This window comes from Danio rerio, chromosome 2, assembly GCF_052040795.2.
Source record: "Danio rerio strain M-AB ecotype USA chromosome 2, GRCz13ab, whole genome shotgun sequence".
Taxonomy (NCBI): domain Eukaryota; kingdom Metazoa; phylum Chordata; class Actinopteri; order Cypriniformes; family Danionidae; genus Danio; species Danio rerio.
Window position 1 is genome coordinate 25,743,428 of NC_141022.1, and position 14,269 is coordinate 25,757,696.

A 14,269-nucleotide genomic window follows, 5' to 3' on the forward strand; every position below is an offset into this window, starting at 1 on the left:
CAATCTTCCTAATGGAGACTGTGTACATGAATGTAATTTTTTTAGAGCAGCAGCATCCAAGATAGACACATAAAAGGTTATGTGAAACTGAAGACTGACCTGATGGCTGTTGACATTTCTGATTTTCCAAATAAATACATAAATTATAAAATGTATTCAGGTAGAAAACTGCCTAAATAGTTAGAATGTTCAATTTTAAAAAGTGCAACCTTGGGTAATATTATTTTTAAAATAATGCAAAACATTAACAGCCACAAGCTTTTGAACACAAGTTTGTCAAAGTTTGTTTGCAATGACTGTGTTAGAGAAAATAGACCTTGACATTAAACAAAACTTACTGGAAATTACATTAAACCAAATTGAGCAGGAGGAATATTAGAAATGTGCAAATAACAACTTCAGGGTTGAATCTTGATTAATAGAAAATGGGATCAGAAATGTGTTCATAAATAGCTGATATTGTTCACCATGGGTACAATTATCAAATTAGGGTTACGCTACCTGACAAAAGTCTTGTCGTCAATCTCAGTTGTAAAAGCAACAAATAATAATTTGACTTCTAGTTGATCATTTGGAAAAGTGGCAGAAGAGACAGAATTTCTGTTGAATTGCATTCCAATTCAACAGAAATTTTGCTGAAGACTTATTGGAACCCATATGGACCCAATATTCTCACAGAAATCAGTAAAGTTTGGTGGAGGAAAAAATCATGATTTGGGGTTACATTCTGTATGGGGACGTGCAAGAGATCTGCAGAGAGGATGGCAACATCAACAGCCTGAGACATTTGTGCTGCCTATTAATTTAAAAACCAAAGGAGAGGGTAAATTCTTCAGCAGGATAGCACTCCTTCTCATACTTCAGCCTCCACATCAAAGTTCCAGAAAGCAAAGAAGGTGCTCCATGATTTGCCAGCCCAGTCACCAGATATGAACATTATTGAGCATGTCTGGGCTAGATGGAGGAGGCATTAAAGATAAATCTGAAAAAACTTGATGAACTCTGAGAGTCCTTACAAGAATGCTTTCTTTGCCATTCCAGATGACTTTATTAGTAAGTTATTTGATCATTGCAGAGATGTATGGATGCAGTCCTCCAAGCTCATGGGCGTCATACACAATATTAATTATTTTTCCACTGCAGGATGACTTTATTTTCTATACTGCACATTATTTCTGTTAAGTGGCAATACTTTTGTCTAAGCAAAGTCAGACCTTACTGTCCTAATTAAATAATTTATTATTTATTTTTACTTATTAAATTATCATCTATTATACAATATTAATCTAGAGGCCTTTGCCTTTCATATAAGCCACTTCTGATACCAAATGATCAACTAGAAGTCAAGTTATAACTTTTTATAAAACTTAGATAGGCGACAAGAATTTAGTCAGATAGTGTATTCATTTAGCACATGCCTTTATTTAGTATGACTTACAAATGAGTAAAGAATATTTTCAGCTTGATATTTGTAAAACCTTTGAGCATTTTCATCTATAAAAGCAAAAGCTCTTCTGCACTGCAAGAAATATGACAAAAAGTCAATGAGGTTTCAACTACTTTTTTAACGTTATCCAAAACTTAACTTCATATTTTTAGTCAGTTTGACTGATAAAAAATTGAGATGACTAGAAAAGTAAATTTGATTCAACTTGATTTGTTTTACAGTGTGCTTATTGCACTGTAAAATATGCAGGGTTCCACACAATTAATTCATGTTGTCCCAACAAACATCGATTAAGTTAACTTAACTAAATTAAGTTAACTTAACATTTTTAACAAGTTTATGTTCATGTAAGTTTATGTAAAATTAAGTTGTCCCATTTCAATTTCAAGAATTGTGGTGTTTCAGCTAATTTTAATTTAGAAGTATGAACAAGTAAAAAAATAGACATATTTTTTAAATGTGTGCAACAGCTCAAATTAAATGAACAAAATCAGTGAAGTTCACAGTCAGCAGGGCTTTTGTATTTTGTTTTGAGTGCTGCGCTTTCAAACACAGACCACATGTCTAACTAGTGAGAGAGACATGTCAAAACCACATGCCTAGAGTGATCGGATATGGGCTATTTCGTGTCCTGGACAGGCTATTCTGAATTCTGCAGCATTTGACCTGTAACACCACTTCTGCGCCATATCTGTTTCACAGCACGTTCTCAGAGATGTATCAGTGCCATGCTTAAGTTATTATAATGCCATGTTTGAATAAGCAACGTTCTTTCCACTAAATAATTGGCACGCTGGTGTTGTTTGGGTTGCTAGTTCCCACCATGAGTTACTCACATCAAGCAAAAGGTTTTGCTATGAATAGTTGCAGAGGAATACGAGACCCGTTCACTGGCAGAAAGGTTAGAAGAAGGTTTTCCATCTGGTTGGGCTTGCAAAGAGCTGTCAGTCTCAGCACTGCATAAATTGATGTTATTGGAAGTGTCATCCTGTTGCACATCTTTGACTGTGAAAAAATTGTGTTTTTGTTTTTGCACATACAAGCTCCTTCTTTTGACTTCCTATTTCAGGAGTATATTCTGACTGCTCTTTTCATGTGTCAATTCAATTTGAAATGTCATGTGTTGATTTGTTAGTTTTCCATTTGCTCTAATGATGGCAGCTGACGTGCACTTTCATGGTTCATCAGCGTTGGAAAGTTATTCGATAGCTACCATGATAGTAGTTTGTCTCCATTTGCTAATGGTAGCTCTGCAATTCCCTTGAAAGATTCTTTAGATTGGGTACTGTTTTTAGCCCTGATGGGGTCATGAAGGATGTTTTGGTTTGGCATCATCATCTCTGTGACTACTATACATTTTTGGAACATGTGTTTATATTGCTTAAGTGTTTAAAGACTTTAAGAGCACCACTGATTGTTAAAGAAAAAGGTTTCAAAGCCAGTGGATGACTTTTAAACATAACAAATGCTTTTGTAGCTTTTGTACATGTAGAAATGTATTTCTAAAATTTAGTGATGTATGTTTGACTCATGTTTCATACGTCAAACTAAGAAATGTTAATATATAAACTTTGAACTTGGGGTTTGTTAAATGTTTTTAAGAGAAGTTCCTTATGCTTATCAGATTAGCAGGTCATATGGTATTTATGTGAATCATCAATACAATTCTATTTGAATATATGAGCAATATCACATAGCAGTGTGATATGGCTGTATATCAGCACTGGTGGGTGACTTGCTCGAAAGACTTGCTCCCACCAGTGCTGGTATACAGCTATATTGCACTGCTATGAGTGTGATATTGCGTTTATGCAACAGTTCGATGGCACAATCTTGAATATAAAAAAGAAAATCAAACACAGAGAGTCTAAAACCCTTTTGTATTGAACTACTTTCTTCCGCCATTCATTCACATTCAACTTCATTAAATACAATTAAAAAACAAAAGGTATTTAAAAAGTTTTCTCAGTTACAAGTTGTTGAATAAATATTTCTGGTAACCCTTTACTTGAAGGGGTTTTCATTAGAATGTCATTTAACCTTTATAGTTATGATGTGACACATGTCAGTTTGCTTGTCATGCATGCATTTCATTAAATGCCATTTGCCATATTGGGACAAACTGACATTATGATATTTTCATTCACTATATTGCAATTTATAAATGCAATTTCACCAGATGGCTGAATAGCTTGTAAAGAATTCATAATTTTAGATTGATTGGGAGCATTGTGTAGGGAAGCGCTTCTGCATAAAATATCATAAAAAAAATGACATGCAAAGTTAAATGCAACAGACAAAAGAAGCAAATAAACAATGATTTTTAATTTTCTGGGAAGTCGAACTGTAAATCAGAAGCAGAATTTAGGTAATCACTGTATTATAATATGAATCAAAATAACACTATACCATTTTAATTGAGTACAATTAACCTTTAAATTTTCAGTCTAAGGTTAATTTATTTATTTACTTGGTTTATTAATTTATTTACTTGCATCCACACTCATATCTATTTCATTGTCTGTCACGCTATGTTTTTTGACTGTTTGATGCCTTCTTGTGTCTGAATAATGCATAGGTTAGTGCAGGGTTTTTTAAAGTCTAAGACAGTGGGCCTCCCTTTTGACACAACTTATCCATTGGCGCCCCCCTCCTCCCAAACACGCATGCACACACACACACGCACACAAACACACACACACACACACACACACACACACACACACACACACACACACACACACACACACACACACACACACACACACACACACTCACACACACACATATATATATATCCTTCTATATATCCTCCTTCTTCCCGGCGGGGAGGGGGGGGGGGTCTCAGAAACCACCGACCCATTGTATTAGCAGGCATATACCTGTATTGGCGGGCTTGCCAAACAGAAGCGAATTCACAGCTATGGCCTTCTGGGTAAAAAGGTTTTCTTATATTTGACGTATTATTTTTTTGCTTTGTTTATTAAAACGTTTAAATATAATAAAAAATACATATAATAATTAAACTTAATAATTATATTTTTATTATATTATATTTTTTCCCACACCTCCCCTGACATGCTCTGGCGCCCCCCAGGGGAGGCGCGCCTCACACTTTGAAAACCCCTGGGTTAGTGTATACTCTATCATGCTAGTTTGAAATGACTCCACATTGTTAACTGTGATGTCTAATCAACTGTTATAACTTCAATGTGACTTGTGGACTTGCACATTGCGATATCAATGCTAAAGCCCTAGATGACATTTGTTTGTTATGGTACTTGACATAAATAAATACATCGCAACCTGTTTTTGTCTTTGTCATGACAACAGCATTACCAGCAAGACAACAAAACTTGTCATAAATCTGTAATAAACATGATTGTCATAAAGCCATTATAAATATGGCATGAATTTTAAAAAACAATCATTAATATGATTTTTTATTACCTCAACTACAGTGGTACAAGCTGCAATCGTCATTAAAATGTCATTAAATATTAATGACACTGTTAAGAATTATTTAATGGAGTAATGCCACTTTTAATGAGACATTTTAATGACAAATACAGTTTGTTCCACTGAAAACGTGATCAGCAAAATTTTCGTCACACCATTATAATAACGCCTTATAACAATCATGTTTATGACTGATTTATGACAAGTTATGTTTTCTTGGTATTGTCAAGTTGTCATCTCAAAGATAAAGACTGGTTGTGATGTATTTGTTTATCTCAAGTTGTCGTAACAAACAATGTCATCTTTGCATTTGAAGTGTCATAACTGAGCTAATGACACTTTATGACGGTTGTCATAAGCTTGCATAAAATCCCATTCACATTCATGGCATATTACGAACACTCCTTCAAGTGAAGTCTTACCAAATTTCTTATACGTCTAAATGTAAATTATAAATCAATTATAACTCTGAGAGATTAATCCGTTCTGTTTGTTTTACATGTTATGAAGATTTTTAATTCAACTTGCTGATCAAACAAACTAAAGAATTAGCATCTTTGTGCTTAGTTTATGCTTTACTAATCTTGCTTTCAGATGATTTGAAACTGCATGCTAAGTGTAAAATGAAACATTATTGCTGTCAGTTGGTACGTCCTGTTGTTTGTAACCAGATGGCACATAACCTAGGGCAGATCATGAGCTTAATACATTACTAACTGTTTATTAAAACTTCAAAGCCCCTGTGAATACCAGAGGCGTATACAGCTGCCTGCATTTCATCGCTGATTTTATGGCCTGTTTGTACAAAGGACATGCTTCAGGTGCCTGTTTCTTTTTGTTCTTAAGACACCACGCTGCTCTATTTCTGTATCTCAGCCTTGGTTATTGTGCCAAGGCTGTAAATAAATGTCTTTCTGAAATACTAATAATGTTACTTCTGGATCTAATAATCTTGAGTATCAAAATGACCCCACTGTGACCCACAGGTTGTAGAGTCTCTCAGTGGCAAACCTGACAGAGGTAATGGGTTTTTGTTCTATCTAAGGAAAGAGTGAAACCTGATTTGAATCATTGAAAAGCCATAAATCAGAGTATAACTCGTCAGGTTTGGCAGCTGACCGCAATAAATCCTCCTCTCCTCCTGATCAGCCTGACACATGGAGATATTGAATTTCATTCGCTCATCTTATTATTTTTGGCCTTTACTGGAACTAGACACTCACCTTTACCATCAACATTTTTTTGCATTGTCACTATCAAAATTATGTTTCATGTCTGTTAATTGATTCTAAAAGTGTACTTTACCTAGCTCAGTGCTGAATTAATGTTTTTTAAATTGTTTGAAGTCCACATGTAGTTATTGTAAATATGCATCCCTTCGATAAAACACAATGTTTCACTTTTATTTCTCAAAATAACAGTATTATTTTTTTAAATGATCATGAACATAATCGGTATTTGGGAAAAGGTTACATATCACAATCAAGTCACTTTAACATAATTAAATAAATGTGTTATGTGAAAGTGTTTGTGTTTTATTTTAACCCCTTTAACTGTCCCATCAAGAAAAAAAAATGTTTGTATTGCATTTCTTAAAGCCCAATGTTGCTAGTTAACACACTTAATGCATTTTCTTCCAACACATCCCTTTATTTCTAAAATATCATCCTCTACCAAATGGTAGATATTGGTTTATGCACTGTAAAAAATACTGGTTGCCTTAAATTTTTATTCATTTTTATTGTATTTATGTTATATTAAACTGACTTAAAACAGCTTGCACAACTTATTAAACTAAGATAATCATGTTCTAACTTAATTTTATAAGTTACAATGACCAAAAACATGCTGTCATGACTAATTAGTCTAATTATTAATTTTTACAGTGTGGTAAAAGTACTGGAATTAATACATATACTATGAAAAAAATGAAAATAGGAAGTGTAAGACCAATTTATTTAAAAATAAATTCAAAATAAAACATTTTTGAACACAATTATCTTTATTTTTTATAGGAAGCCATAAAATATTTCATATTCTGATTTAACATGTTTTCTTGTTTTGTTTTGTTTTACAAAAAACTAAATCAAATGTAATAAAAGCAACTGGATTATGTTTGTTTGTTTTTTGTAAACCAACAATGCTGTGTGTGTGTAAACTAGTATTTAAAACAGTCATTCTATAAATGACTTAAAAAGTAATTGTTTAAAACAGTCAAAATATGGTCATCAATTTGGTAGAGCAGGCGGTAAAAGGGTTAAGATTAAGAACTTTTATATATTAATTTTAATACAACAACTTTGAAAATACCTCTAGATTCATTTTAATTTAGAAAAAAAAGTCTGTGGTAAATGTCTATAGAAAGAAATGAAATCTTGGTACGGTTATATTCAATGCACTGTATGTACATTTTACTAATTTAAATCACAATAGTATGTGTTTATGATTAATAAAATACCAAAGAACCAAAAAATTATTCAGACACCTTTACAGTTTCCTGTGTTGAAACAGTTTATTGATCGTAGTTTAATAATTGAGAATAAATATATGGCAATAACTACAACTAGTTAAACCATCTGTCAGGACCAGTTCATCTTGATAATGTCAGCTAAATTTGATAGAAAATTACATAATCATAACCAACCAAAAATATATCCTGCAACTTTTAGTATTCCAATATGTACACACAGCTGTCAGTACTTTTGTTTTTCACTCTTGTCCACAATGACAGCATTTAATCTCTGCTGTCAATATTTTCAATAAAAATCAAATAAAATAACTTTTGTCCAATGTATCAACATTTTTTTTTTTTGGTATAATGTGCCACAGTTTACATTATTTTGCTATCTTCACTTACATGAATGGGTGTCACGGTGGCGCAGTGGGTAGCAAGATCACCTCACAGCAAGAAAGTCACTGGTTCGAGCTTCGGCTGGGTCAGTTGGCATTTCTGTGTGCAGTTTGCACGTTCTCCCCATGTGCAGGTGGGTTTTCTTTGGGTGCTCCGTTTTCCCACACAGTCTAAAGAAATGCAGTACAGGTGAATTGTGTATGTGTGTGAATGAGTGTGGATGGGTGTTTCGAGTGATGGGTTGCAGCTAGAAGGGCATCCGCTGCGTACGACATATGCTGGATAGTGTGGCGACCCCAGAATAATAAGCCGAAAAGAAAATGAATAAACTTCCATGAATGATCTATTGTCCAGCACCCGCAGCCTATTTTATATATTTGTATTTAAGTTAAATCTGGTGTGAGATCAATTTTTTGGTTTGACTTTATATATTATATTAACTGCAGTACTATATACATTAGATGTTTGGAGAACATTCTGGACTTTTGTGCTGTTTAAGCACTTACTGTAAAACTATAACTTTATCATTTGATTAATGATAGGCCATATACTGAAAAACCCACTACAAAAATTGGTTTCAGAAATCTTTTCAGGCTACAATAAAATAGTGACATATTTGAAGTCATCGTACATCAGAAGCGGCTCTTGTCAAAGAGCACATTGTGTAAAGGCCAGCAGATGTGAATCTCAGCAATTGTCCATGACACTGCTTTCACACAGTCACCTCGAGAGCCTCCAGCCGCACGCCTGCCTGCTTTTAAAGGAGCGCTTGCATTCAGCATAATGCAGCACTTGTGTGTCCTTCAAGTAGGAAACAAGTCATGATTCAGGGTGTTTTTCTCATTAAACTGCAATTATATGATTACATTCGGCTGGATATTGCAGCAGTAATGAAATGGTGAATCTGCCTACAGCGCACACAAATGCTTGAACTCTAACTCGGCTTTTCCCTCAGTCAAACATTTTCCATTACCGCTCATTAAAAATGAAAAGGCTACAATTATGTTAAAGTGACATTTTGCTCATGTTAAAGGATTAATTAGAGGTGCTTTTTATTTGGTTTATTTTACAGTAGTGGTATTTTTCTTTAGATGGATTCTAAAAGTTTTTTTCCCTCTGTTGTCTGGTGTCATAATGTGACATGGCAGCAGTTGTCGATGGCAGAAGCAGTTGTTACTGTGTGTGTGTGCTGGCTGGAGACTGGTCTCTATAAGTGGGAATGTGATGTGTTTGGCTTGACATCATCACCTCACAGCAGCAGCTGCTGGACCCCTGCTCTCTCTCTCAGACACACACACACACACACACACACACACTGTCACCACATCATCTGCACTGACACATTTCCATCTCAAAGTCTCACAAGGATTATCAGACCCCAAACATTTCCTGTAATCAGTTCTAGAGCCATTTTTCTACATGAATTTGTTTAAAATAATGAATAAAAAAGCATTACTCTAATTTGAAATGACGGTAAAAGTACATTTCAACCAAAAAATGGACAATTGTGTCATTATTTACTAATTCTCAAGTTGATGCTAATTAACATGATTTTTCTGGTTCCCATTGGAAAAAAAAACTTTCAATCATCACAAATACTGCAGAAGACTTATTGGAACCCGTAGAATTCTCAGAGAAATTAATCAAGTTTAATGAAGGAAAATCATGGTTTGGGGTTACATTCAGTATGGGGGTGTGCGAGAGATCTGCAGAGTGGATGACCACATCAACAGCCTGAAGTATCAAGACATTTTTGCTGCCCATTACATTACAAACCAAAGGAGAGGGTAAATTTTTCAGCAGGATAGCGCTCCTCATACTTTAGCTTTCACATCAAAGTTTCTGAAAGCAAAGAAGGTCTAGGAGGTCCAGGATTGGCCAGCACAGTCACCAGACATAAACATTATTAAGCATGTCTAGGGTAATATGAAGGTGAACTTTGGGAGTCCTGCAAGAATGCTTTCTTTGACATTCCAGATGACTTTGTTAATAAGTTATTTGAGTCATTGAAGAGATGTATGGATGCTGTCCTCCAAGCTCATGGGAGTCATACACAATATTCATTCTTTTTCCACTGCATCATGACTTTATATTCTATACTGTACATTATTTCTTTTAAGTGGCAAGACTTTTTTTCTTGGCAAAGGCAGACCTTTGTTGTAAAATAGTAATCATTTTTTTTATAATTTTTTGGTCTCTTTTTCTTTTAATCAAACAATTATTAGTATTGGTCATGTAAGGGTCATATATTAACTGAACTTCTAATGTTGTATGTGAGTGCTGTGCATACTAATTAGCATTTATGCTGAAGTAGATAGATGCGGGTCCAAAATTAAACTCAGCTTTGCAGAAACGTCCTGTCTGAAGAGAGGTGTTAAAACTGAACACAGAACACAGAAAGTTGTATGCTTTTTTGTTGTGCAGAGAATTCGTAGAAAAAGAGGAAGTATGTCGAAGGTGTGGCCAATGCAGGACTGACAAGTGACGTTACACCAAAACTCCACCTGTTAAGATCAGTTGTGTATATACGCCGGAGTCAGGAAATGTATGTTAGTTGCGAACCTCATGAATGTAATTCTTGTATTGCATTGGGGTAATGTAACCCAGAGCTCTGTCATCGAATTATTCATTTGTATCTAATAAATTACTAATATTTTTGGCATTGAAGAAAACCCTCTCCAGACCTTTTCTTATTGAACACGCATGGAATTGGCTAGATATTCCAACACCTTACTGTCCTAATTAAATCATAAAAAAATCAAGGCATGATCATATTTTATTTTGCTAAAAAACGTAATCTAGAGGCCTTTGCCTTTTTATATAAGCCACTTCTGATACCAAATGTTCAACTAAAGTAAATTTATAATACTTTACATAGTGTGGCAGTGACAGGAGAAGCGTTATCACAGTTCATAGAACTATTGGTGAAAATAGCTGCTTTTCGGCAAGGTTTTGTTATAGGAGCGCAATTTGGAGGAAATAAATTAGCTCCTATGACAGAGTAAGGTCTAATACAGCACAATAGGAAATACATTGATGAAAGCATCCACTAATAAATGCGTACCGTATAAAACATATGTTGATTTAAAAGTTGTACAAAACGTATTCGGACATCATCATTTTCTCTTGGCCTCGATTTAATGCAGTACTATATTTACATGTTACCTTTTTATGATCACAAAGATCATGACATATTGGAATTTTTTAAAGAGTCATTAATAACTGAAAGTGTGCTTTTTTGCTGATTTATTTTTCTCCCGTGCATTTCATTGTTATTCATAAGCTCATTTTGTGTCAACAGTGTATATCACAGAAATACAGTGCATGCGGAAAGTATTCATAGTGCTTCACTTTTTCCACATTTTTTTATGTTACAGCCTTACTCCTCAATAGATTAAATTCATTTATTTCCTCAAAACTCGACTCGCATTACCCCAAAAATATGTTTTTAAATTGTTGCAAGTTTAATACAAATAAAAAAAACTGTAAAATCACTTGTACATAAGGATTCCCATGCTACATACTGTTTCCACTGATCATTCTTGAGATGTTTCAGCAGCTTAATTGGAGTTTACCTGTGGTAAATTTAGTTGATTGGACATCATTTGAAAAGGCATACACCTGTCTATAAAAGGTCCTAGGGTTGACAGTGCATGTCAAAGTACAAACCAAGCATGAAGACAAAGCAATTGTCTGTAGACTACAGAGACAGGATTGTCTTCCTCAAGGCTGGGGAAGGTTACAGAAACATTTCTGCTGCTCCAGTGAGTTCCAATGAGCACAGTCGTTCATCTTCCAGCAGGACAATGACCCAAAGCACACCGCTAAAATATCAACAGTGTGTCTTCACAACAGCTCAGTGAATGTCCTTGAGTGGCCCAGCCAGAGCCCAGACCCAAATCATATTGAACATTTCTGGAGAGATCCGAAAATGGCTGTACACCATCACTTCCCATCCAAGCTGATAGAGCTTGAGAGGTACTGCAAAGAGGAATGGGCAAAAATTCCCAAAGACAGGTGTGCCAAGCTTGTGGCATCATATTCAAAAAGACTTGAAGCTGTAATTGCTGCCAAAGGTTTATCAACAAAGTATTGAGCAAAGGCTTTATGAATACTTCTGCACGTTATTTTTTTCCAGCTTTTTTATTTTTAATAAATTTGCAACAATTTAAAAAAATCTTTTTTCATATCATCATTATGGGGTATTGTGTGTAGAATTTTGAGGAAATAAATTAATTTTAAATAGTTTTGGAGTAAGGCTGTAATATAAAAGAAGTGTGGAAAAAGTAAAGTGACGAATACTTTCCGGATGCACTGTATAATAAATTCAAATAATGTCCTTCAGGAGAGAATTATTCATCTATTATTCTTTGACATTTTTAATATTCCAAATACTGTATGTACGGTATATGCCCATATAACTCTGATATATGCCAGATTAATTAGCAGTTGGTTTCATGCAAAAATATTAAAACTGCTGATGCAGAAATTTCTCCTCTATAAATTTGTCCTATAGAACAAGCCATTGCCAGGCATGAGGTGCGAGAGATCGAGCGACGGCACAGTCAAGTGGGGGTTAAGGAGGTGCAGCTTGAGGAGGACGACACGGTGGTCATCTACAACAGAGTGCCCAAAACAGCCAGCACCTCCTTCACCAACATCGCCTACGACCTGTGCAACAAAAATCACTACCATGTGCTGCACATCAACACCAGCAAAAACAATCCCGTCATGTCGCTTCAGGATCAGGTCAGTTTTCCGAAAACCCGTCCAAAACAACAGATTACAATGCTGGAAGAATACAAATGTTTCCATATACAGCCTCTAAATGACACAAAGCTTGTGCAGTACAGCAGATGCTATGCTAGGCTGGGTAATAAAGCAATGATAATTATCACAATATAATTTCATACATGTTTGATAAATATTCCATTTAATTTTTATGCTGAAAAAGCGAATTCCGAGGACGTTTATCTTATACAGCACACAGACTGTTTATCTGTTCACGTGAATCCCTCCGCAAGTTCAAGTTTGTTTACATGCAGTTAGTTCTCTTGATCACAACAGCAGCTTTAAAGAGAAACACTTGAATAAAGGAAAGAACACTAGTGTCTTTGTGATTTAGTTTACAGCCTGATGAAACAGTACTAATGTTCTCAAAGCCACTGAGAAACACTGTATTGCAAACAATTCAGTTAGAAGTCATTAGCAGATAGTTTTACTGCTGTACCAGTAACCACAGATTGGGAAATATACATACCATTTTATGATGTAATTATTAGTTTCAACATATATTAAATGTTTTATAGGAATAATATAATGTAATTGTTGTTTTTAACCCTTGTGTACTGTTGAATAACTCTTTTGTTATGTTGGTGGCTGTCTTTGCCTTATTGACTTCCATTGTAATGACATTTTTTTATTTGCAAAGCCATGACACCATATTTTCATGCATTCTTGATTGTTGCTAATTTTACCTGTTGGGAAGAGGTAAAATGTGTAATGTTTTCAGATGGCACTATTAACCCTTTAGATAGTCCTATGCAAAAACATTTCTAGCTTTTATATGAAGTTCTAAGGAGTAAAATAGCAGATTAGTGTGTGTGTGTGTGTGTGTGTGTGTGTGTGTGTGTGTGTGTGTGTGTTTGTGTTTGTGTTTGTGCATAAATACACTTACTTTGTTTACTATGATCTGCGAGCTGAGCTGCTTATTTTAACCTCCTAGGGCTTAACGGCCACATACGTGGGCAGCTAATTTAACTCTTAAGTGGCTATTTAAAATACTTTGGTTGTTTTATATTTTGTTACAGACATACAGTGTCATCCTGCAACTGTTTTGCAGCATATAAAAAAATGTCCCAAACACTATATTTAACTCTCTAAAATGTGGAAAAATATTTACATGTTCAAAAAAATGTATTTTTTATATATGCATTAAAAAAAACAGTCAGGAAAAAGTGTTTTTATGCAGATTCGGACCACGAGTCCACATATATGGACATCATTTTTCTCTAAAAGTACATCATATCAAAAGATGATACTTAGGTTTTATTCTAATTAGGTTTCAATAAGCCCAAATAGCAAAGAGAAATAAAAAATGCATGTAAAAAACACCTTGGGCCTTAAGAGGATAATATTCTCAGACAAATCAAGATAAGTGCGCAAAGATCTCTCCAAGGGCTGCACAATATATCATTTCAGCATCGATATCGCAATGTAAGCATTTGCAGTAGACGCATTGCAGGATCTGAAATGTAGATTCAGGACTATAATCACAAGAGCCTGAGTTGAAAAAACGTGATTTATTGTTACACTTTGCAGGAACTCTCATATTTACCAAAAATGGTATAATTTGCATAAATTGATGCCATGGAGATAGGTCTGTGAGAGTGTAAGCATTCAAAGCCAGTTTAAAGCAATCGAGCACAGCAATTTATAATGTTTAAAACTAAAAAAAAGATTATCGGAGTTTATGAAGTGTTATTTTACATTTGAACATTCAATTTATGTTC

General features: G+C 34.6%; 3 protein-coding genes and 1 long non-coding RNA gene across 6 annotated transcripts in view; 2 read left to right on the forward strand and 2 right to left on the reverse strand.

Moving 5' to 3' along the window:
• tox (thymocyte selection-associated high mobility group box) overlaps positions 1 to 14,269 on the forward strand; it is a 606,421-nt gene that overhangs the window by 499,255 nt on the left and 92,897 nt on the right. The window lies entirely within an intron of this gene.
• Positions 1 to 14,269, reverse strand: part of LOC148679736 (uncharacterized) — an 807,653-nt gene that overhangs the window by 294,867 nt on the left and 498,517 nt on the right. The gene's annotated exons all lie outside the window — the stretch shown is intronic.
• Positions 1 to 14,269, reverse strand: part of znf644a (zinc finger protein 644a) — a 398,550-nt gene that overhangs the window by 239,360 nt on the left and 144,921 nt on the right. The gene's annotated exons all lie outside the window — the stretch shown is intronic.
• hs2st1a (heparan sulfate 2-O-sulfotransferase 1a) overlaps positions 1 to 14,269 on the forward strand; it is a 31,603-nt gene that overhangs the window by 2,990 nt on the left and 14,344 nt on the right. For both annotated transcript variants that reach the window (XM_087240117.1, NM_001080670.1), the window contains 1 exon segment: positions 12,274 to 12,506. In XM_087240117.1, the coding sequence (XP_087096243.1) occupies positions 12,274 to 12,506 (233 nt within the window).